The sequence below is a fragment of the Lampris incognitus genome, chromosome 7, assembly GCF_029633865.1.
Source record: "Lampris incognitus isolate fLamInc1 chromosome 7, fLamInc1.hap2, whole genome shotgun sequence".
NCBI classification, from domain to species: domain Eukaryota; kingdom Metazoa; phylum Chordata; class Actinopteri; order Lampriformes; family Lampridae; genus Lampris; species Lampris incognitus.
In genome coordinates this window covers 33581307-33606675 of record NC_079217.1, presented here as the reverse complement: position 1 = coordinate 33606675, position 25369 = coordinate 33581307, and the positions used below count along the sequence as shown (strand labels likewise).

The 25369-nt window shown below is 43.9% G+C and overlaps 1 protein-coding gene across 1 annotated transcript; it reads right to left on the bottom strand.

Annotated features, from left to right (window-relative positions):
* Positions 1–15357: 15357 nt before the first annotated feature.
* On the bottom strand, positions 15358–24687 carry ccnp (cyclin P). The gene is made up of 9 exons (XM_056282846.1): positions 24634–24687; positions 20023–20148; positions 19835–19889; positions 19163–19332; positions 18578–18676; positions 18187–18342; positions 16954–17112; positions 16014–16192; positions 15358–15553 (listed from the first exon to the last, which is right to left on the bottom strand). The coding sequence occupies exons 1-9, from the start codon at positions 24685–24687 to the stop codon at positions 15358–15360; spliced, it is 1194 nt and encodes a 397-aa protein (XP_056138821.1).
* Positions 24688–25369: the final 682 nt, after the last annotated feature.

The window sequence follows — 25369 nt, the reverse complement described above, 5'->3', positions numbered from 1 at the left end:
GCATAGGTATTCCATCTTGCTCCTACTGACTTTCATTCCTCTTCTCTCCAGTGCATACCTCCACGTCTCCAGGCTCTCCTCAACCTGCACCCTACTCTCGCTACAGATCACAATGTCATCCGCGAACATCATCCATAGAGACTCCTGCCTGATCTTATCCGTCAACCTGTCCATCACCGACGCAAACAAGAAAGGGCTCCTCTCTCGGCACCCTGTCATATGCTTTCTCTAAATCTACAAAGACACAATGTAACTCCTGACCTTCTCTATACTTCTCAATCAACATTCTCAAAGCAAACATTGCATCTGTGGTGCTCTTTCATGGCATGAAACCATACTGCTAATCGCTAATCATCACCTCTCCTCTTAACCTATGTTCTATTTCTCTTTCCCATATCTTCATGCTGTGGCTGATCAACTTTATACCTTGGCAGTTGCTACAGTTATGCACATTGCCCTTGTTCTTGAAAATCGGTACCAGTATGCTCCTTCTCCACTCCTCTCACTTTTCAAGATTGTGTTAAACAATCTAGTTAAAAACCCCACTTCCATCTCTCCTAAACATCTCCATGCCTCCACAGGTATGTCATCAGGACCAACTGCCTTTCCACTCTTCATCCTCTTCATAGCTAGCCTCACTTCCTCCTTGTTAATCCACTGCACTTCCTGATTCACTATCCCTACATCATCCAACCTTCTCTCTCTTTCACTCATTTTCTTCATTCATCAGCCCCTCAAAGTACTCCTTCCACCTTCTCAGCACAGTCTCCTTCCTGGTTAGCACATTTCCATCTCCATCTTTGATCGCCACAACTTGTTGCACATCCTTTGCAGCTCGGTCCCTCGGTCTAGCCAATCGGTACAAGTCCTTTTCTCCTTCTTTAGTGTCTAACCTATCATACAACTCACCATACACCTTTGCCTTTGCTACGTCTCTCTTCACTTTACGCTGTGTCTCCTTGTACTCCTGTCTACTTTCTTCATCTCTCTGACTATCCAACTTCTTCTTTGCCAACCTCTTCCTCTGTATAATTTGCTGTATTTCCTCATTCCACCACCAAGTCTCCTTGCCTTCCTTCCTCTATCCTGATGACACATCAAGTACCTTCCTAGCGGTTTCCCTCACTATTTCTGCAGTGGTTGCCCAGCCATCTGGCAACTCTTCACTACCACCCAGTGCCTGTTTTAACGCCTGCCTGAACTCCACACAAGTCTTCCTTCTTCAACTTCCACCATTTGATCTTTGGCTCTGCCTTCACTCGCTTCCTCTTCTTGGTCTCCAAAGTCATCCTACAGACCACCATCTGATGTTGCCTAGCTACGTTCTCCCGTCACCACCGTGCAGTCTCCAATCCCTTTTAGATTGCGCCTTCTACAAAAGATAGTCCACCTGTGTGCACTTTCCTCCACTCTTGTACAACACCTTGTGTTCCTCCCTCTTCTTGAAATATGTATTCACCACAGCCATTTCCACCCTTTTTGCAAAATCCACCACCATCTGTCCTTCTACATTTCTCTCCTTGACACCATACCTACCGATCACCTCCTCATCACCTCTGCTCCCTTCACCAACATGTCCATTGAAGTCCACTCCAATCACCACTCTCTCCTCCTTGGGTATCCTCTCCACCACGTCATCCAACTAACTCCAGAATTATTCTTTATCTTCCATCTCACACCCAACTTGCAGGGCACATGCACTGATAACATTCAGCAATACACCTTGAATTTCCAGCTTCATACTCATCACTCTGTCTGACACTCTCTTCACCTCTTCATACTCTTCCTTCAGAATTACCCCTACCCTATTTCTCCTCCCATTCGCACCATGGTAAAAGAGTTTGAACCCACCTCCGATACGTCTCTTGCACACACAGTATGCCTACCTTTCTTCTTTCCATCATATCAGCCAGCTCTCTCCCTTTACCAGTCATAGTGCCAACATTCAAAGTTCCGACTCTCACCTCCACACTCCTACCCTTCTTCCTCTCTTGCTGCCTTTGGACATGCCTTCCCCCTCTCCTTCTCCTTCGCCCAACAGTAGCATAGTTTCCACCGGCACCTTGCTGGTTAACAGCACCAGTGGTGGTCGTTGGTAACCCGGGCCTCAACCGATCCGGTATGGAAATCGTATTTATGATCCGCATATTTGACTTGGCAAAGATTGTACGCCGGATGCCCTTCCTGATGCAACCCTCCCCATTTATCCAGGCTTGGGACCGGCACTAAGAATGCACTGGCTTGTGCATCCTCAGTGGCTGGGTTACCAACATGGTCAAGGACTATGTCACAAAATCTATTATTTTATGTAAATGGAAAAATTGACAATGTTCAAGTAAACCAGGGACCCCGATTAAATTCTGCAAAATTAATACAGTTGTTCATTGTTCTTTGTACAGATTCTGTCTCAAAAATATTATATATTGACAGCTGATGATTGCTTATGGCATGAAAAAGGCTTGTGCTGTCTGATAAAGAATGTACTTGACTCACTGGATTATAGATAGATAGATAGATAGATAGATAGATAGATAGATAGATAGATAGATAGGTGTGTGTGTGTGTGTGTAATTATTTTTTGCCAGATGTTTACACCCACCAGAGTATCCAGAATCTTTCTCTGAACTGCAGTGGGAGCCCCTTCCGCTGGAGTCATCTGTGTCTTCACTACCACGTAAGGCTAGCAAGTTGGCACTGTTGCCCTTTCCTTTAGCATTCTTGCTAGCCGTATAGCGACGACTTCCCCCCTGGCAAGGCTGTTCTTTAGGCATACCGGCCCCTAAAGGGACAATGCAAAAATACATACAGATATACCCCCAGGGGTGCCCTGGGGGGGGGGGGTGAGCACCCCAATAGGATGGACCTAATGGTGATGACCTTGCTAAACGGATTATCAATGATGACAGTTCAAAGATGCATTTGCAGCAAGGTCTGCAAGAACGATCACGGCTTTAAAATCCATCAGACCCAAATGAAATGCTTAGCACAGAGGGGAGCAGCGCAGCACACAGGATCCACTCCTGGTGAGACACACGAGGAGCCCAGCGCAGAGACACCCCACAGAGCCCAGAAATTCCATGTGGTAAGCTCTCTGGCTCCCAGCAGAATAGTTCAGCAGAGTCGAATCAAGTGGCCTCCAGACAAGCCAGCACAGAGAGTGGCACCAATTTGACGAAGACGCAGTCAGATGACTTATGATGATGACAACAATCCATCCATCCATCCATTTTCTGAACCACTTATCCTGCTCTCAGGGTCACGGGGATGCAGTCTTTGGGCGGCAGGCGGGGAGACACCATGGACAGGCCGCCAGACAATCACAGAGGGCACGCACGCGCGTGCGCGCGCGCGTACACACACACACACACACACACACACACACACACACACACACACACACACACACACACACTCATACCTAGGGACAATTTAATATTCACCTAACCTACATGTCTTTGGACTATGGGAGGAAACCGGAACACCCGCAGGAAACCCACACAGACACGGGGAGAACATGCAAACTCCACACAGGACAACCTGCAAGGTTGGACAACCCCGGGGCTTGAACCCAGGACCTTCTTGCTGTGAGGCCACCGCACTAACCACTGCACCACCGTGCCGCCCATGGCAACAATCACTGTAGGGGTTTGGTGCTGAAGAGGGCAGACCCAACTACAACATGAACCAAAGGGCAGACAAGATCCACCAACTGCGGCAAGAGCTTCAGAATCTGGCAAGGCAGTTAAAGGAAGCAACCGAGGAGGAGGAACCACCACTGGTTGAGCTCCATTACATCATCAGGAAGCCCATGACCCTGCACAGAGCAGAATGGCACAGGAGACAGAGATGAATGAGACAGGAAGCATAAAATGTTTATAGCTGATCCATTTGGATTCATAAGGCAGCTGTTAGGGCAGAAGCACAGCAGTCATCTTGTCTGCTCTAAAGAAGAGGTAGAGCACTTCCTTCACAACACTCTGAGTGCCCTGACAGAGAGAGCACAAGAGCTAGGTCCCCACAGAGCTCTTTTGGACATACGAGCACCCATGGTGGAGTTCAACACCAGAGAACCCACCTGGAAGGAAATCCAGGAGGTGGTTACTGCAGCCAGAGCCAGCTCTGCTCCGGGACCCAGTGGAGTACCCTATATGTTGCACAAGCACTGCCCAAAGGTCCTCAGTATCCTCTGGAACATTCTGTGGGTGATTTGGTGCAGGGGAACAGTAGCGGACCAGTGGAGGCAGGCAGAGGGAGTCTGGATACCGAAGGAAGAGAATTCAAACAAGCTGGAGCAGTTCAGAACTATCTCTCTCCTCAGTTTGGAGGGGAAGATCTTCTTCAGTGTCCTATCCAGAAGGATGACAGACTTCCTCCGTAAGAATGCCTACATTGATACTTCAGTACAAAAAGGTGGCAATCCTGGAGTTCCAGGGTGCCTAGAACACACCGGAGTTGTCACCCAGCTGATCAGGATGGCGCACAAATGGAAAGGTGACCTAGTTGTGCTTTGGCTTGAACTTGCCAATGCATACGGCTCAATACCCCACAAGCTGATCGAAACTACTCTGGACCAATATCATGTACCCAGTAAGATCAAGGACCTCATCCTGAACTACTACGGGAACTTCAGGCTTAGAGTCACTTCTGGGAACACAACATCTGACTGGCACCGGCTTGAGAAGGGGATCATAACTGGGTGTACCATCTCAGTGATAAGGCAGCCAAAACGAGCACAGAGGCCCTCTGTCCGAGTCTGGCGTTCTGCGTTCTGGCATCCTCCCCCCCTACGATTTCCTTACCTGGATTATTGAGTATACATAAAGACATATTGGGGCTAGTTTGTGTTGGGAAAAAGGTACAAGTCAAAAGTGCTTCACGAATAAAAATATATTAAAACAAGAGGTAATAAAAAAACGAATTAAATCTCAAAATTCTTGCAAAAAAAGATATTAAGTAATAGTGCGATTCATGTCAAAATATGTGACAGTGGAAAACTGAACGTAGCACAGCTTCACCTGCACAAGTGCGCATCAAGTGCTTAATGAAAACATACACGTGCACTATTACTTTTTTTTCATTTCTCCCCCTCCAATCAGATTTAAATCTTTATGTCAGTACTTTGCGCATGTCAGTCCATGGAAGTAGTTGCATCTTTCCGTCTACCCTCTGATCTCTACACACACATGCACACTAGAGAAGATGATTCAATGATAAAAGGGTTTGCCATACACATATGCACACTGCTCGCCACTCCTCTTGACATCACCCCAAGTGAGTGTAGCCATCACCCACATTAATTTGGGTTACAATCCTCCCCACCCACTGCCACCACCAAGTTCCCCCCGTTTGAAAGAGTAGCCTGCTGGGCAACTGGCCTGACTTTAATTTTATCTTCCAACGCGCATTACCTATTACAACCGTTCAACTCAAAAACATAATGTCGTGAGATCAATTCTAGCTGCCGAAATGGCTTCACTCTTTGCCCACCCACAAGTCCTGAATTAGCTAAACACTGGTGTGTGTGTGTGTGGGGGGGGGGGGGCAAAGGCATGTTGACCTGAACTGACCTGCCAATGTGAAAAAGAATGTCGCTGACAGAGCCGGGGCTGTAGTGACAATAGCTACATCACATGGTAGGCACTCCTCCACTTCCAACACATTATGTAGCCACACAAATTTTAAATCCAGCCCTTCCTATTACACACTGCCTCTCACATTGCTCGTAAACAAAATAATCAAAGGGAAGGGGCAGAAAAATTGCCCACATGCACACACCTGCTATAAACTTTGTAAATATGTAGGTTAAAATAGATAAGACCAAAGACCAGAATAAGCAAAATGATTTCAAACAGGCAGAATTAAATCAAAGGCTATGAAATGCACTTGTTATTTCAGATCCTAACTCCATTGTAGGGCACCAAGCAACAGACTAACATTAAGCATCCAGTAAATGTGTCCATCTTGTTCCATCTCCGTGTCACTGTCTTCTTTTGGTCTGCATCTCGTCTCTCTCGCTAAGTGCACAGTAAACTGAACCATCGTCGGCTAACGTTGTTTAATAAGTGTCCGGCTCCTCATCGTGTTTGGACGTGATGGTCAGACGTGGATAGGAGGGATTCTCTTTATTCTCAAACTTCAGTTGAGTCTCATGTGTACCTTACCTGATGCCCACTGTGTGAAAGAACACCCAGCAGCGTGAATAACAGCCACCTTTTCCCGTAATTCCAGATGCTGGTCCTCATACGTCCATGTCTCAACTTCCACAACTAACTGTCAGCCAGTACACGTGTCAAGGGCAGGACACTTACAGTTGTGCAGGCAAAACAAAGGGAGATCAATCGAAAGGCTGTCATGTGTGTCCATATCAAAAAGTTTCTCTAATCCAGCCACGTACGGGTACACAATCACTAAAATATTACCACAAACACACATTTTGCTTGCTCACTTACGCCACTGACCCCATGGAACCACCACACGTGGGGATGAGCATTGGGGTAGGGTGCAATGCAGGCCAGGCGGCAGGCAAAGGCAGGGACCAGGGCGTGCCAACTTCCAGCATCGCAGATTGGTACTCAGGATGTGGAATGTCACCTCTCTGGCAGGGAAGGAGCCTGAGCTGGTATGGGAGGTGGAGCGGTACCAACTAGATATAGTTGGACTCACCTCCACACATAGCATGGGCTCTGGTACCAAACACCTGGAGAGGGGCTGGACTTATTCCGGAGTTGACGAAGGTGAAAGGCACCGGGCGGGTGTGGACACCCGGGTGAAGAGAGGAGCAGAGCTGTCAACTGATCACCACCTGGTGGTAAGTTGAATCAGATGGCGGGGAAGACTGCTGGACAGACCTGGCAAACCCAAACGTGTAGTGAGGGTGAACTGGGAATGTCTGGCAGAGGCCCCTGTCTGTGAGGTCTTCAACTCCCACCTCCGGAAGAAGTTCACGTGTATCCCGAGGGAGGCTGGGGACATGGAATCTGAGTGGGTCATATTCAAGGCCTCTATTGTAGATGCGGCAGGCAGGAGCTGTGGTCAAAACGAGATCGGTGCCTGTTGAGGCGGCAACCCAAGAACCTGCTTGTGGACACCAGTGGAGAGGGAAGCCGTCAGGCTGAAGAAGGAGGCCTTTCGGACTCGGTTGGCCCAGGGGTCTCCTGAAGCAGCAGACAGGTACCGGGAGGCCAGAAGGGCTCCTGCTTTGGCGGTCATGAAAGCAAAAACTCGGGTGTCGGAGGACTTTGGCGAGGCTATGGAGGGGGACTTTTGGTTGGCCTCAAGGAAGTTCTGGCAAACCATCTGGCGACTCAGTAATGGGAAGCAGGGCTTGAATCCAGCCGGGGAGGGGAACTGTTGACCCGGACTGGGGATGTTGTCGAGTGGTGGAAAGAACACTTTGAGGAGCTCCTGAACCCGACTAACTTGTCCTCACTGGAGGAGGTAGAGTCTGAAGACTCAGGGGAAGCCCCACCCATATCCCTGGCAGAGGTCTCCGAAAGCTCCTTGGTGGCAAGGCGCTGGGTGTGGATGAGATTCGTCCTGAGATGCTGAAGGCTCTGGTCATTGTTGGGCTGTCTTGGTTGACACACCTCTTCAGTGTCACGTGGAGGTCGGGGACAGTACCTGTGGAGTGGCAGACTGGGGGTGGTGGTTCCCATATTCAAAAAGGGGGGCCGGAGGGTGTGCTCCAATTATCGGGGCATCACATTGCTCAGCCTCCCTGGGAAAGTCTACTCTAGGGTGCTCGAAAAGAGGCTCCGACCGACTGTCGAACCTCAGATCCAGGAGGTACAATGTGGATTCCGTCTTGGCCATGGAACAATGGATCAACTCTTTACCCTTGCGGAAGTGCTGAGGGGGGCATGGGAGTTTGACCAGCCAGTCTACATGTGTTTTGTGGACTTGGAGAAGGTTTACGACCGTGTATCCCAGGGCACTCTGTGGGGGGATACTGCGGGAGTATGGGGTACCGGGGCAGTTGCTACAAGCCATCCGGTCCTTGTTTAACCAAAGTGAGAGCTCTGTCTGCATCCTTGGCACAAAGTCAAACACATCTTCGGTGGGTGTCGGACTCCGCCAAAGTTGTCCCTTGTCTCTGATTCTGTTTGTGATATTCATGGACAGGCGCAGCCAAGGTGAGGAGTGTGTCTGTTTTGGGAACCTCGGAATTGCATCTCTGCTCTTCGCAGATGATGTGGTTTTGTTGGCCTCATCAGAATGTGACATCCGGCGTGCACTGGAGCGGTTTGCAACTGAGTGTGAAATGGCTGGGATGAGAGTCAGCACCTCGAAGTCTGAGGCCATGGTTCTCTACCGGAAAATTGTGGATTGCTCCCTCCAGGTTGGGGATGAGTTGTTGCCTCAAGTGAAGGACTTCAAGTATCTCGGGGTCTTGTTTACGAATGGAGATGGAGCAGGAGATTGACAGGCGGATTGGTGCAGCATCAGCAGTAATGCGGACATTGTACCGGACCGTTGTGGCGAAGGAGCTGAGCCGGAAGGCAAAGCGCTCAATTTACCAGTCAATCTTCATCCCAGTCCTCACCTATTGTCATGAGTTTTGGGTAGTGACCGAAAGGGTGAGATTGCGGATACAAGCGGCTGAAATGAGTTTCCCCCGTAGAGTGTCTGGACTCAGCCTTAGAGATAGGGTGAGGAGCTCAGACATCCAGAGGGAGCTTGGAGTAGAGTCGCTGCTCCTTCGCATCGAAAGAAGCCAGTTGAGATGGTTCGCACATCTGATTAGGATGCCTCGTGGGTGCCTTCCTTTGGAGGTTTACTGGGCACGGCCAACTGAGAGGAGACCCTGGGGTAAACCCAGAACTCGCTGGAGGGACTATATATCCAATCTGGCCTAGGAATGCCTTGGGATCCCCCAAGAGGAGCTGGAGGGCGTTGCTGGGGAGTGGAACGTCTGGAGTGTCCTACTTCGCTTGCTGCCACCGCGACCCAACCCCGGAAAAGCAGCTGAAGATGAGATGAGATGAGTCTCCTTGTCTTCCTTCCTCTGTCCTGATGACACACCAAGTACCTTCCTAGCTGTCTCCCTCACTATTTCTGCAGTGCCTGCCCAGTCACATGGCAACTCTTCACTACCGCCCGGCACCTGTCTTAACTCCTCCCTGAACTCCACACAACAGTCTTCCTTCTTCAACTTCCACCATTTGATCTTCGGCTCTGCCTTCACTTGCTTCCTCTTCTTGGTCTCCAAAGTCATCCATCTAAGATATCACCTGTAAATTTGTTAAACAGAAGAGCGACACCTGCTGAGTGATGAGAAGCATGAGAAAAATATACTTGATCTCCCCACTGTCCTTTCCAAAATTTACTTTCTGTATCACATGTATGCGTTTCTTGTAAAATGATAATGTTGGCATCCATTTTGTGAATAAACAGGAGTATTGCTTTTCTTTTAATACTGTTTCGTAATCTCCTAGCGTTAAGAGAAACAATTTTTAATGAGTTGAACTTAAAATTAGTCATAAAAATAATAATATGTGAGTACAGTATCTGAAGAAAAAAAATTAAATTTAAGCCTTGAAATTAAATATGCTTGTTTATGTGAATATCTCAAGGAACATAGAAAAGTTTTTTCAAGTTTTAGGCACCAGCAATTAACCTTATTAATTGCAACTGAAATGTATGGTGACTAGTATGTTAGCTCAAAACTATTAACCAGTCTAACAGACAGAGTAACTGTCAACCAACCTGTTATTACCAGTCCAACATTAATCCATTCATACGTAGAACGAAAAGTAGGAGCAGAGTCAAGTGAAACTTACACTGTGTCCTTGATTGAATCTGCTGCGTCTCTGCGTCGAGGAGAAAACCTAGTTTGTTTTTCTCATATGATCTGGAGCAATTTGGCCAAAGATATCAAAGATATGCTTCCTTGCATTCCCTGCAGTTTCGCTGAAAGCTTCAGGGAGATTGAAAAGTTTCAGATTCTAACATCGATTGTAATGTTCCTCTTCTTCAATCTTTATGTCTTGTTCAGCCATTCGCCGATTCACTGTCTGCACCTTATCATGCGTTATCTTCGTCTGGTGTTATTTTATCTAATTGTCACAATATCTGCTGTGTTTTTACTTATCTTTTGTTCAAGGGAAGTAAAACGCCTCGTTACCTTCTGGACAGCTTTCAGTATGTCCGCATTGGACACCTCATCCCCTTGGCTGCCTGAGCAGACTTTCTTGGGGTTAGAACTTGACGCGGCGGATTCAGGTAAGGGCGCGCATACAGAGAATGAGCTTTCATCTTCGAAATCCATCAAAATGTTCCCCCACCTTTTCTTCTCTCGCTTTGGCATGTTGACGTCCGGTAACGTTAGCTTATAGCAGGTTGTTTAGCATTAATTTGGTAGTGCTCGTCAAAGTTTGTATTTCTCTTAAAAGTAATGATGATGTTAGACTGGTGTCTTTACCGTGTCTTTTTCTCAAAAAGTGGTCCTTTGAGTAATATCTCGTGGCGTTTTCTTCTTTTAAAGCAATTGGTGCTCAAAACCTGTCGGAGCTCAAGGCAAAACGTGTTCACTGGCTGCCATCTTGCCTGACCTCCTCTGGTGCGTACCTGCCAACATTAGGCTGTGGAAAAGAGGGAGATTTTCTGGGGTATCGGCAAATGGCCCAAAATGTACAAAAAAGTGATCAAAAGTCAACATCTAAAATTTACATCACAAAAAATATCACTAAGTGCAAACATTGTCCAAGCGGACTGAAATTGAGAAGCGTATTTCTTCTTCAAGGCTTCAGACATTTTCAGCGGCAAATTGAGGACTTGAACGTCAGGCAGGCTCGTTTGCGCATGCTCACCTCTGCCCCTGGGTTGGGTTGCCAGGTACCATGACACATACCCCCACAGAAACTGAGAAACACCTATTTGATTTGCATCACTATGAAATCGGGAGATTAGCGGGAGAAATTGCCAATCGGGAGCACAGCGGGAGACTCCCGCTAGAATCTGGAGTGTTGGCAGGTATGCTGGTGCGTTCTCCGCTGCAGTCAGCTGGCTCGTCGCTGTGATGTCACAGGACAGACGTCAGCGCTTCAGCCAATGAGCTCTGCCAGTATGCGTTAAATAATAGGTTTTGTTTTTCCAGAGAAACTTAAACATCTTATCCATAGATTCGCAAACAGAGGACTCAACATTTAAATCAAGTACAGCATATGTCAGCCTGGATATACTTTCAGCTTTTGTTAATAGTGTAATGTGCACGAATAAGTAGACACGTTAGCCCTTGGCTAACGAGTCGGACCCTTTAGTCGACTGGTTAACGTTGTCGCCCGCGGTGTGGGAGACACGGTTTCGCGTACTGGCTGTGGCGGTTCCCGGGCTGCCCCCCTGAATTCGCTGCATTGGTGTCAGAATTGGGATGGTGAGACCGTGAGCTCATCGAAAGCGCGTGCGTCCAGAGGCGTGAGGGAGATGATATGCTGAAGCGCGGGGACGCGCTTCCCGAAAGAGGGGGGGGGAGTGTAATGTGCACGCATAAGTAGGAGGGTAGTGTAACGTGCACGGATAAGGGTCCGACCCGTTAGCCTTTGGCTAACGGATTGGTTAACGTTGTCGCCCATGGTGTGTTAACCAGTTGACTGGTTAACGTTGTCGCCCACGGTGTGGGAGACACGGGTTCGCGTCCGGGCTGTGGCGGTTCTCGGGCTGCCCCCTGAATTCGCTGCAATAGAGTTCTACCTCTTAGAGTCAAATCTCTCTGGAGCCACAGACTGAACCTTTTCTGAGTTTTATCGATGATGGGGATGTTACAGGGTCTAGTTAGATCAATGCCATCGGCAATCTACTTGTTTGTTTGTTTATTTGTTTGATGCATGACCCCAGATGTAGGGGAGTCGTTACTTGCTCCGAGAGATTACACATTCTGAACTTGGCACACCCTAGACAAACATGGTTTCAGAAGTAGTTGAACTCGCGTTCATGGGTTTATATATTAGCTGAGTGTGTAGGCTATGTCAAGATCAGACTCAAGTGGTTCTGAAACTGAGTCAACAAGGACCGTAACAGGTGCACACCACTTACTAACAGCTAGCATAGCGGCTAACATTCTACCCCATCACCCATCACCAATGAGTCTCACGGGCGACTGGAGCACCAATTTGGTCATATTTCGGGCTGAATATAAGGACTACGTCCTTGTTATGGGTATAGCTGAAAGGGACAAGACAATTCAGGCTGCAACTCTGAGGAGCGTGATGGGAAGTGAATGCAGACATATTTACCATCACAACCTGAACCTTTCCGAGCAGGATCAAGGGGATGCTGCAGCGATTCTGAATGCGTTGGAAAATTATTTCAAACCTGCGGAGAACGTGATATATGAAAAGTATGTGTTTGGGAAATGCAAACAGGAGGAATGTGAATCCATAGACAATTTTGTGACCAGACTGAGAGAAAAGGCAGCAACGTGTGAGTAAGGACAGCTAAGGGATGGGATGATTCAAGACAAAATTGTTGCAAACGAGAGCACAAGGCGCAGAATATTAAGAGAAAATGAACTCACGTTAATCACTGCTATTGAGATGTGCCACGCAGCGGAACAGACTGCCATTCGAATGAGAGCAATGAAAATGACAAGTCCACACACCCACGTGGTTCACACGGTCGCTAAGCAACAATCCAGGCATAACCAAGTGAGGCGGAGTAATCCACCCAAATCTGTAGACGCAGGCTATGCATGTAAATACTGTGGTAACTCACATTCAAGGGACAGAGAACACTGCCCAGCATATAGGAAAAGATGAAAATCATGTGGAACGCATAATTAGTTTGTCTCAAAAAAGTGTGTAAAAAAAAAGCAAAAGAAGACCTACTGATGGAAAAGTACACTGCATGGAAAATATGGCTGAGAATTCAGAGCAAAACAGTGATGAGGACATATACATGCATGAGTCAATCAGTACAGTACAAGCAAAAGGGAAGAAATGGTTTGTAACATTAAGATTCCACAACAAGCAACAACAATGTCAGTTTGACTCTTGGGCCACTTGTAATGTAATGAGCCTCAAGGATAAGAAAAGGCTGGCACCCAACGCACCGCTCCTCCCAAGCAACACCAGACTAAAGCTGTACTCAGGGGAGACATTGTACTCCATAGGCATCTTTGAGACTGAATGTACAGTAAGAGGCCACAAATATGAGTTCTCATTTGAGATAGTGAAGACAAGCCAAGATCCTCTTCTGTCAGGCTCTACCTGTGAACGCCTGGGTCTCATGCACTTCACATTCCCTGATAATGTACTTAAAGTGGAACATGCACAGCTCAGAGCCCTAACCAAGGAACAGCTGGTCAACAGATACAGTGATGTGTTCAACTCACCTGTGGAATCCATACCCGGGAAGTCCATTTTGACCTGGATCCAAGTATTCCTGCAGTTCAGTGTGCTCCTCGCAATGTTCCCATTGCATTTAAGGCAGCTGTTAAAGCCCAGCTGGACAAGTACGAGGCTGAAGGCCACACTGCACCCATCATAGAACTGACCGATTAGACCAGCAACATGGTAATCGTGAAAAAGCCGGAAAAGCTGAGACTATGCATTGTTCCTAAGTTCCTGAACAAGGCCCTAAAGTGCTCTCACTACATTATGCCTACTCTGGAGGACGTCCTGTACAAACACCAAAGGCAAGAGTTTACTTTGGTGGATGCCAGAGATACATTTCTGCAATGCAAACTAGACAATGAGAGCAGTCTCATGACCACTTTTTGGACCCCCTGGGGGAGGAAACGCTGGCTCAAGCCATCATTCCGAGTATCGGTGGTACACAAAGTGTATCGGTGGCACACGAAGTGTATCAGCGAAAACAACATGAGCTCCTGATTGGCCTGAAAGGCATCGAGCCTATTGCGGCCAACATCTTGGTTGTGGGCTGTGGGAACACAGACAAAGAGGCTGACACTGACCATGACATCAAGCGCCTGGAACTGATGGAGCACTGTCGTGAGGTAATGCTGTGGCTAGGCATAAAGAAGCTGCAGTTCAAGGTAGTTTACTGTAAAACTCTGAACAAAAGGAAGCAATCATTTTGTGATCTTTAACAAGGTTACCATTAATAATTAAAGCATCTATGGTTGAGTTTTTCAGTTTGGATTTTTCTAAACAAAAGAAATAAAATGAATTTTGCTTACCTTCCACCATCCACTTCATTCTGTTCCATATATTATTCATTAGTGGAGAAGATTTGTTCCGAATATCCGCTGGGAAAAAGTTTGGACCTTGTCTTCAAGTTACTTGATCACAAACAAAGCTCGAGATGTCTGTTTCAAACTTCTCCATCCATGCTATCCAACAAAACATTATCTGCAAAAAATGAAAAATGACATTGATGTTAATTGCACTTTCTGTGGTCTTGTAACTGAAACGACCATACACTTGTTTTGGAACTATCCTATACTGTGACTTTTGGGAAAGATTTTGTTCAATATATCCATTGTAACATTTCTGTCCAATTTTCATTACAAGAATGTGCTGTTTGGTTTCCATGATGTATGCAATTCAGAACAAAATATTATTTCATAAATCTTCTTATTTTAAGAAAATTTTCCATTCACACAAATCATTTTTTCTAATAGAAAACCTCTATTTTTTTCTAAATGAAGTGCAACAATACATAAACTATTCAGCACTCTACAAACCCCAAAGCCTTAAAAACTCTTGACATGTGTAAACTATAAAATTGTCTGAACTGCTGAACCTCTTATTTTATTTTTTTGTTGTTTTTTTAAATTCCCTTTTCTTTCGTTTTATATTTACGTCATAACCCCTGGCATATTGTATTATTCGCATATTATTCGTTGTATATATTGGTATTGATTGATTGATGTTGATTAATCTTGCAATTTCTAAATAAACTTTTGTTAAAAAAATATGCGTTAGAAACGTGAGAATGTGACTTTAGACTGAGGGGCGTGGCTATGCAAATGACGAGCAACTCATTCGGACAACTGGACTTTGCATGCACATGCACGATTAAAACTAAATAAACATTAAAGAAAAGTCAGATTCTTTTTTGCAGCAGATACTTTATTTTTACATTAAAAATTGTCAAATTATTTATCCATAGAGGCACTAACATTCAACACAGTACAAATATTTTCCAAATCAGCTGCAAGATAAGAGTATAAAATAGAGCTCTGCCACTAAGCTTGCCATACTACATGAATGCAACAGTTTTGGCACCAAATACGAAATGCTTCTTCCTCCCCCTTCCCATCATGCACCATGTAGAGGATGGCTCCATAGAGTCTGTAAGACTTGCAGGTTCTCAGCCTGCTCAAACCTCAGATCGTTTATGGGGGCTAAACCTTCCATGAAACTGGCCAGGCACCATTGCCGTGAAGTGCTATGACAATCACAATGTGATTCTCTCCGTTAAGTGTAAAGCAGACAGGCCCAGATGACATTGGGCATTTTTAAGAACAGGGTGTGTGCTGACATGCATGGTCACTGAGGAGGAGAACTTGATAAAAGTAGCACGTGTTTCTTGGCTGTGGGCTTTGGCTGCAGCAACGGCCAGTATGTGCATGATCTTCAGGAGGGTGGTCTCACTGAAAAGCACAGGAAGCATACAGGGGTCAAACTGAAAATGAAGAATAGATGGGGAGTTCAAAGCACAAGTGTGCATAGGCAATCAATCCCCACCTGACACACACAAAGCATTCTCACAAGACTTAAAAAGTACAACTTTTACAGCAGTTTAAATGGAAAGTACAAAGCACCCAAAACTCAACAGGTTGAGTACCAATTCTTCCATAATGAGGGTTCTTGATTCACTGGAGCCACCCGTTGAGGAAAAAATGAAATACTTAATGGTTTGTCGCAGCTGTTAATTTTGCTTTTGGTAAATGCTTTATTTTGTCACATTGCTGAGGTGTTCTAATTAGGGATATGTACTGTATATATATGTAGGGATTGTATGTGTAATGGTATCAAATAAATGAATGGTACAAGAAGCACCAAGGCTTGTCGTGTACAATTTATTTGATACCGTTCAGGTTCGTAACACACCTGCCCATGTGGATGCTGGAGGCAACGCACCAGGCCATCTCTCCTTCTGGTGAGGGGGGCTCCTGCAAAAGTATGCGGGCCAAGCAGAGGGCAGCCCAGGACAACTGGACCGGAAGGAACACCACACACTGGCTCTCCATGAGGGAGAGCTCCAGCAGGTACCGAGCCATCCATACCACCTGGTAAAACATGAGTGTGAACGCACTTTGGGATTACTGTATATTCCAAATATGACCACCAGACAAGGACTGCTGTGTAACGGATGCTTGTGCTAAAGAACAAACTGTTTAATCTGGAATAAAACACACACTGTCAGTTTTTGATATAGCATATATCCCAAGTATTTCTGCTTGGCATTGTTTTTATATAGACTGAGATTTCCAAACGCCTACCTTGCAATAGCAAGCTGTTCACTTCCAGTGCCCAGGATTTTGGACAGTATGCAATAATTGGGTATAAAGAAAACATTTAGGGTCTTGAAATGTAAAAACATCTGCACCTTGACAAATGCTACCATACTGCAACATTGTTCAAGAGTGTATAAATACGTAAGCCTGCTACTTTATTTAGAAATCAATAACATACAGGCACTTAAGATGAAATAGGGTTTCCACTACAATACAAAAAAAGCCTTTTACCACCTCCATAAGCCAATTGGGGGTGGCAATAACAAGTACCAGCACACTGATACTTGTTATTTTATTCTTTTTATTGTTTATTTTGACTTAAAAGAAAATAAAGAGGGAAAAAATGCAATGATCTTTCGTCTTTTATCTAGGTCTATGTCTTTTCACATAATGACAGATGGAGTACCCCTCTTCATTTCACTGAATGTTTTACTTTGTATTTCTGTGCATGTGACAAATAAAGTACTTGAACGTGAACTGCTGTGGCAGTTTGGATACTAGCCAGGCAAGAAGCCAGATAATCATAGAGTCACCTTGGCACTGCAGCGTGCAATGGAGGCAGAGAGGAGGAGAAAGTGCAGAGGAGGACAATAGGTCAGGTCAAACTTGAGTCCACAGAGTACTTTGCGTTCCATTCGCAGCAGTTGGTGCTTTGAGTAAGTGTTGTCCATCAGGTAGCAGAGGTCAGACACCTAGGGAAAAGAAACAGTCATGGTACAGACTAAGCAGGAGATCAACAGCAAACAAAGCTAATCTCTAGCATGCCATGCTGCAACACCAATCACCAACAAAAATCACCCAAACTCAAACTTGAATTGAGCAAGACATTACAATACTGGAGATCACTGTTTGGTTTACTGGTTCCTATGGGGATATCTGGTTATTTCAATAGTGTTTGGCAACTCCACAATCCAGAGACCCATTTGTGAAATGAAACAGGAGTTGCCAGTGTTGCTATATCAACACCTTCTCAACCGCCAAATAAATGAATAAGTAGAATTAAAAACACTGGATTGTAGCCGTTAACATGGTCTTTGGGCTTCTTCTTCCATATCTGCTTCCTAGCCCCAATAACTCTGCTTGTATAAACTTGCAACAGCTACCCACCTACTTCAGCATTTCACTGGTACGCTGAAGTTGAAAAATGCTATGTGCCATATAATTTTTCCTGAGACAGTCCTATCTGGCAGTAATCATTCAAGTGAGCCGCCACAAAAGTGTTCATTATTTGGATATTCTTGGATTAGCTATCATCTCGAATATACCAGCAGTAAAAAAAAAAAAAAAAAAAACAAAACAAAAAAAAAACCTGAAAAAGGACATTGTTTGGATTTCAATCTTCAGGAATGTTAACTATACAACCTGGGTAGGCTGAATTGGCTGACATTTTTGCACAGTAATGGTCAGTTTTACACTATTAAATGCTGTCGTACCAAGGAGTTGTCTGGTACCATACAGTCCGTTAACCTCTGTGTGAGTAGTGATAAGTTTTGTCAGTGGGCCCAATATAGGTAACGTCTAAATTTTCCAAATCAAGGAGTACGCTCAATCATCACCTTTATCAAGATTGTCATTGTATGGTAACTGAGACTAGAGACCGTCACAAGCTTTCCTTGCCCATGACTAAAACATTTTCCACTCAACCAACACCAAGCAAGATATTATTTTCTACTGCAAATGTATTTGGACGAGTGAGTTTGAACCACTTGCAGCATTTTTCACATAACCCATAATTTTGTATTTAGACAAAGGCTGTTCCATTATACCTCAGGGAGGAGACACTCCTCTTTCTTGGCAGCGAGGAAAAGGCAAACCACACCGAGAAGTTGCAGGTTGTCTGTGGACACCTTGATCTGCCGAAGACAGCGGTTAAGAAGGTGTACTGCCAGATAGAGGGTCTCATCCTGGAAGTGCAACACTTCCTACAATGATACATAGAAGGGTAAATTAAAAGATTGAAAGTTAAACCTGGAGAAACTATTGAGGGCAAAAATTGACTCACTTTACAACAGGTTTCCCTGAAAAGACATTCCATTTCCCTCAATATTATTCTTAGGCATCATTGGAAGAATTCAGCAGTCAGTGCAGGTTTTGATTTTATATTTCCTTTAAAAAAAAGGGGGGGGGACGATAAAAGGGCTCTTTTGCAGCACTCACATGAACCTGTATGAGCCAATCTACCAGGATAGCACGGGTGGTGTCTGTAAAAGGCCGGGGCAGATCAGTGCTAGGAAAAGTGTTCCGGAGCTGATTTCTCTACAGGGTGAAAGCAGTGACAATGGGCACAAATGGGTACAATGACAGTATAATGTCTCTGAAATTGTGCTTTTCTGTATCATGTTAGGCTCTCAACAAAATCAAATCATCACAGACATTAAGCTATGCGAAGACACGGCGCATACAAGACAAGGTGTAGCTCTGGGTAGAAAGTTAAAGGGAACTTTGGTAAGTGGACCAACAGCAGAGTTACCAAGGGAAATGTCAAAATGACAATTCAAGAAATTTAAATCACTTGGGTACTACTTCCAAATGAGTAGATCTTATTGATCAGAACCTGTTTGACGTTTGTTTTTGATGCATACAACAGTTGGAAATCAATTGATCTATCAAAAAGAAAAAGGGAGCATTATGCAACTGAGAGGCCGAAAGAAAGACAGGCCACAGCTCTTTTCCAAGACTGAACCAAAATACTATGAGCCACCTGCACATTTCTGCAATGAAATTAGAGTTTTAATGTCTCACCATCATGTCTATGAAGAATTCCCAACCATAGGTCTGATCCGAGATGAGGTTCAGTTTCTCCATGGCTACCTCTACTTCATGGCGCAATAAGCTAGGAACCAGCGTCTGTAGGCTATGGGGGCCTGGGAATCCATGGGAGAAGAAAAGCACTGTATCCTCTCTTCGCCCATCTGTTACACAGCATATAGGGGAACAAGAGAGAACCACTATAAGCAAGACTTTCATTTTGACCACACCAAATAAAACAAGAAAGAATATAATGATAATTCTTACATTCTGAGTGAATGCAAGAATGTAATGCTTTTAGTGTTCAACTAAAAACACCAAAAGACAACTAAAAAGGTACATTGGGCCCTAAAGCACTTGACTGTAAATGATAAAACCAGAGAATCAACACAGGATTTAACCAGAAATTGACCAGCTTCATTTTTTCTGCCTATTGGCTTGCAAAATGCAACAATGAACTAATCTCGGATAAGACCTACAGATGGGAATTCTTCATAGACATGATGGTGAGACATTAAAACCACTGTAGCACTATTACCATTCTCTGTCAGTGTTAAATTCATTCTATCGAGAGGAGGGTTGAATTGGAACTTCTGATAGTTTGGATAGGATTGGGGCACTGGTATAGACTTTGACCACCTTTGATACCAGTTGAGTGTAACATACCGTCTTCATAGCAGTCCATTAAGCCATCCCTTGTTGACACTGATGACCTCCTGTCCTGCAGACAGAAAAGCACCGTACCCATCAACATGGTCAGTTAGGCATGAAAAATACATGTTCATCTGTAATTGGGACTAAATGGGTCATGACAGGAAACAGACAAGACTGTAGTAACAAGTCAGGAAGCGTACCCATCTGTGCTCTGCCTCCGGTTTTACAGGCACCCCTGGAGGCTCATCTCCCTCCAGGGACTGCCAGCGGTCTTTGGGTCCACAGGTGTTGGGCAAAGTTCTTAGGGGGGCTCGCCTCTCCTCCGCCTAGAAGAGGACCAAACAAGCTGTGTTTAAGAGTGTAAATTTTACCCAAAATGAATGCTGGGCAATATAGAAAATACTATCATGATAATCCCGTGGAATTTTACATTCTCTCTCTCTCATATATATATATATATATATATATACACTACCGTTCAAAAGTTTGGGATCACCCAAACAATTTCGTGTTTTCCATGAAAAGTCACACTTATTCACCACCATATGTTGTGAAATGAATAGAAAATAGAGTCAAGACATTGACAAAGTTAGAAATAATGATTTGTATTTGAAATAAGATTTTTTTTACATCAAACTTTGCTTTCGTCAAAGAATCCTCCATTTGCAGCAATTACAGCATTGCAGACCTTTGGCATTCTAGCTGTTAATTTGTTGAGGTAATCTGGAGAAATTGCACCCCACGCTTCCAGAAGCAGCTCCCACAAGTTGGATTGGTTGGATGGGCACTTCTTTGAGCAGATTGAGTTTCTGGAGCATCACATTTGTGGGGTCAATTAAACGCTCAAAATGGCCAGAAAAAGAGAACTTTCATCTGAAACTCGACAGTCTATTCTTGTTCTTAGAAATGAAGGCTATTCCATGCGAGAAATTGCTAAGAAATTGAAGATTTCCTACACCGGTGTGTACTACTCCCTTCAGAGGACAGCACAAACAGGCTCTAACAGGTACTATTTAATGAAGATGCCAGTTGGGGACCTGTGAGGCGTCTGTTTCTCAAACTAGAGACTCTAATGTACTTATCTTCTTGCTCAGTTGTGCAACGCGGCCTCCCACTTCTTTTTCTACTCTGGTTAGAGCCTGTTTGTGCTGTCCTCTGAAGGGAGTAGTACACACCGGTGTAGGAAATCTTCAATTTCTTAGCAATTTCTCGCATGGAATAGCCTTCATTTCTAAGAACAAGAATAGACTGTCGAGTTTCAGATGAAAGTTCTCTTTTTCTGGCCATTTTGAGCGTTTAATTGACCCCACAAATGTGATGCTCCAGAAACTCAATCTGCTCAAAGAAGTGCCCATCCAACCAATCCAACTTGTGGGAGCTGCTTCTGGAAGCGTGGGGTGCAATTTCTCCAGATTACCTCAACAAATTAACAGCTAGAATGCCAAAGGTCTGCAATGCTGTAATTGCTGCAAATGGAGGATTCTTTGACGAAAGCAAAGTTTGATGTAAAAAAAATCTTATTTCAAATACAAATCATTATTTCTAACCTTGTCAATGTCTTGACTCTATTTTCTATTCATTTCACAACATATGGTGGTGAATAAGTGTGACTTTTCATGGAAAACACAAAATTGTTTGGGTGATCCCAAACTTTTGAACGGTAGTGTATATAAAACTTTGTTAAAAGAAACACTATTGCTTATGGCATGAAACAGGCTTGTACTGTCTCAAAGAATTTACTTGACTCACTGGATTATATTATATATATATATATATATATATATATATATATATATATATATATATATATATTATATATATATACACTACCGTTCAAAAGTTTGGGATCACATTGAATTGTCCATATTTTTGAAGGAAAAGCACTGTACTTTTCAATGAAGATAACTTTAAACTAGTCTTAACTTTAAAGAAATACACTCTATACATTGCTAATGTGGTAAATGACTATTCTAGCTGCAAATGTCTGGTTTTTGGTGCAATATCTACAAAAGGCCCATTTCAAGCAACTATCACTCCAGTGTTCTAATGGTACAATGTGTTTGCTCATTAGCTCAGAAGGCTAATTGATGATTAGAAACCCCTTGTGCAATCATGTTCACACATCTGAAAACAGTTTAGCTCGGTACAGAAGCTACAAAACTGACCTTCCTTTGAGCAGATTGAGTTTCTGGAGCATCACATTTGTGGGGTCAATTAAACGCTCAAAATGGCCAGAAAAAGAGAACTTTCATCTGAAACTCGACAGTCTATTCTTGTTCTTAGAAATGAAGGCTATTCCATGCGAGAAATTGCTAAGAAATTGAAGATTTCCTACACCGGTGTGTACTACTCCCTTCAGAGGACAGCACAAACAGGCTCTAACCAGAGTAGAAAAAGAAGTGGGAGGCCGCGTTGCACAACTGAGCAAGAAGATAAGTACATTAGAGTCTCTAGTTTGAGAAACAGACGCCTCACAGGTCCCCAACTGGCATCTTCATTAAATAGTACCCGCAAAACACCAGTGTCAACATCTACAGTGAAGAGGCGGCTGCGGGATTCTGGGCTTCAGGGCAGAGTGGCAAAGAAAAAGCCATATCTGAGACTGACCAATAAAAGAAAAAGATTAAGATGGGCAAAAGAACCCAGACATTGGACAGAGGAAGACTGGAAAAAAGTGTTGTGGACGGATGAATCCAAGTTTGAGGTGTTTGGATCACAAAGAAGAACGTTTGTGAGACGCAGAACAAATGAAAAGATGCTGGAAGAATGCCTGACGCCATCTGTTAAGCATGGTGGAGGTAATGTGATGGTCTGGGGTTGCTTTGGTGCTGGTAAGGTGGGAGATTTGTACAGGGTAAAAGGGATTCTGAATAAGGAAGGCTATCACTCCATTTTGCAACGCCATGCCATACCCAGTGGACAGCGCTTGATTGGAGCCAATTTCATCCTACAACAGGACAATGACCCTAAACACACCTCCAAATTGTGCAAGAACTATTTAGAGCAGAAGCAGGCAGCTGGTATTCTATCGGTAATGGAGTGGCCAGCGCAGTCACCAGATCTGAACCCCATTGAGCTGTTGTGGGAGCAGCTTGACCGTATGGTACGCAAGAAGTGCCCATCCAACCAATCCAACTTGTGGGAGCTGCTTCTGGAAGCGTGGGGTGCAATTTCTCCAGATTACCTCAACAAATTAACAGCTAGAATGCCAAAGGTCTGCAATGCTGTAATTGCTGCAAATGGAGGATTCTTTGACGAAAGCAAAGTTTGATGTAAAAAAAATCTTATTTCAAATACAAATCATTATTTCTAACCTTGTCAATGTCTTGACTCTATTTTCTATTCATTTCACAACATATGGTGGTGAATAAGTGTGACTTTTCATGGAAAACACAAAATTGTTTGGGTTATCCCAAACTTTTGAACGGTAGTGTATAGCGTTTTTTTCCTCCACAAACCGTCCATGGTGTTGATAAAAGTGCTCAACAAATGAGGAGCGGAACATTATATACTTAATATATATAGCTTCGTTAAATGAAACACTACACGGTAGGGAAAATGCTCAACAAACAAGGAACAAAATAATCCAGTAGCTGACGATTGCTTATGGCATGAAACAGGCTTGCACTGTCTATTAAATAATTACTTGAATCACTGGATTATATATATATATAAAACACAATATCTGCTTACTTAAGCAAAAGTACAATTTTTAAGAATCCAACTGTGATTATTCACATTGAACTGTTTGGTGATGTGTAATGTAAAATGAAATGTCAAACAATACCAGTTTTCAAAAATTATTCCCTCAAATATTTCAGACGTCATTTTGTTAGAACTTTTAGGTACGCCTAATAGGTTCTTATATTTCATTAATTTAGACAAAACTAGCACATCCAAATTTCCTCCTTCCACCCCCTGAAAAACCCCCAAAACATCAGAAGCCATCAGAACAATCCTGAAGGCTTCCAATAGAGGAAACAGACGTTGATCAAATGGTTTTAATGGTTTCAATCAGAAACCATTATACTGATCGTTTCCTTTAGAGTACAACATGCTTTGATGGTTTCCATTAGACATATCAATACAGAACAGGAAAAAACATTACAATTCCCAATGGTTCCATCAGAAAATGCTGTAGTGACTTTATATATATATTCTTTTTTTTCAGCAGGGAAAGAAAGACAATAAACGATCATTAACTTTTTTCGGCAGGGAGAGAAAGTCAACAAAATATTGTTTTTTTTTTAAGCAGGGAAAGAAAGACGATTATATCGAATTATCGTCCAAGCTGAGGCACACGGGACGCTCTTTTCAAACCATTTTGATAGTGGCACCGGAAACCGGCTCACTGTTTCAAGTTACAGGTCTGACCCTTGCTTTTGGTCAGCATTCGATAAGGGGGTTCAAATTAGTTAAATTAGACAATAGAATAACTCCTACTGCTGCAATTCTTCGCTGTCCCTTACAGTAACGCAAGCGCAGCAGACAGCGCGATCTTCGAATTTCTCTACATTACCGTAACGTTCAGTGAATAACCGAAGCAAACATCTGATATATACACTCATTTTGCCCCGGCTAAACACTTCACCCCACCAGCGGGACTGTAGAGCCCCTCAAAGAAACAATAGCTGATTGAAACAGGTATAAAATGCCACCTTTTGATTTATTCCTCATGTCCGTCTATGGCGAGTTTATGTCTCAGAGTAACAGGTTATTAAGAGGTAGGGTAATTTATGGGGCGTTACTGATGGCAGCCCAAAATGTTCGACCAGAAAGTTAATGTGTTGGCTTTATTTTAGTGCGCTCACCTTCCTGGGTAAGTCCAGCAGAGGCTTGGAATCGCAGAACCCAGTCTTGGCCATAGAAACCGAGTTCAGCCAGCAGGCCACTGCAGCTACTTAGCCACGAAGCACGGCGGACGAGGGAGGTAGAGAAAAACGCCATGACGGCGAGAGGGCCGTCTTTAAAGACAGGTGGACGACTGATTCGGGGTGTGGACTCTGTCACCTACTTTGCATAAACACGTTTTCTCTCTAAAGCTGTGGAGGCAGGGGCGTAGAGTTTGTGTTAGGAAGCTATGATTCTCGTGTTAATGTGACTTTACAACCGTGAATACTTTTGTTTTGTTTGTTTTAAGTTCTGGAAGGTGTTATGTCCAAATGCTCTCAAACTCCATGGATCAATAAGGCCACTCAACCATGTAATATCTATCTATCTATCTATCTATCTATCTATCTATCTATCTATCTATCTATCTATCTATCTATCTATCTATCTATCTATCTATCTATCTATCTATCTATCTATCTATCTATCTATCTATCTATCTATCTATCTATCTATCTATCTATATTCACATTGGCAGCTGATGAGTGAGTGACCAACGAAACAAGCTTGTACTGCAATGTATTATTTTTTTTCCTATCATATATATATATATATATATATATATATATATATATATATATAAAATGGATGGATGGATGGATGGATATATAGAAAAATAAAATCTTTTTCTCACCCTTTTTTCTGGGTGGTGTGTAC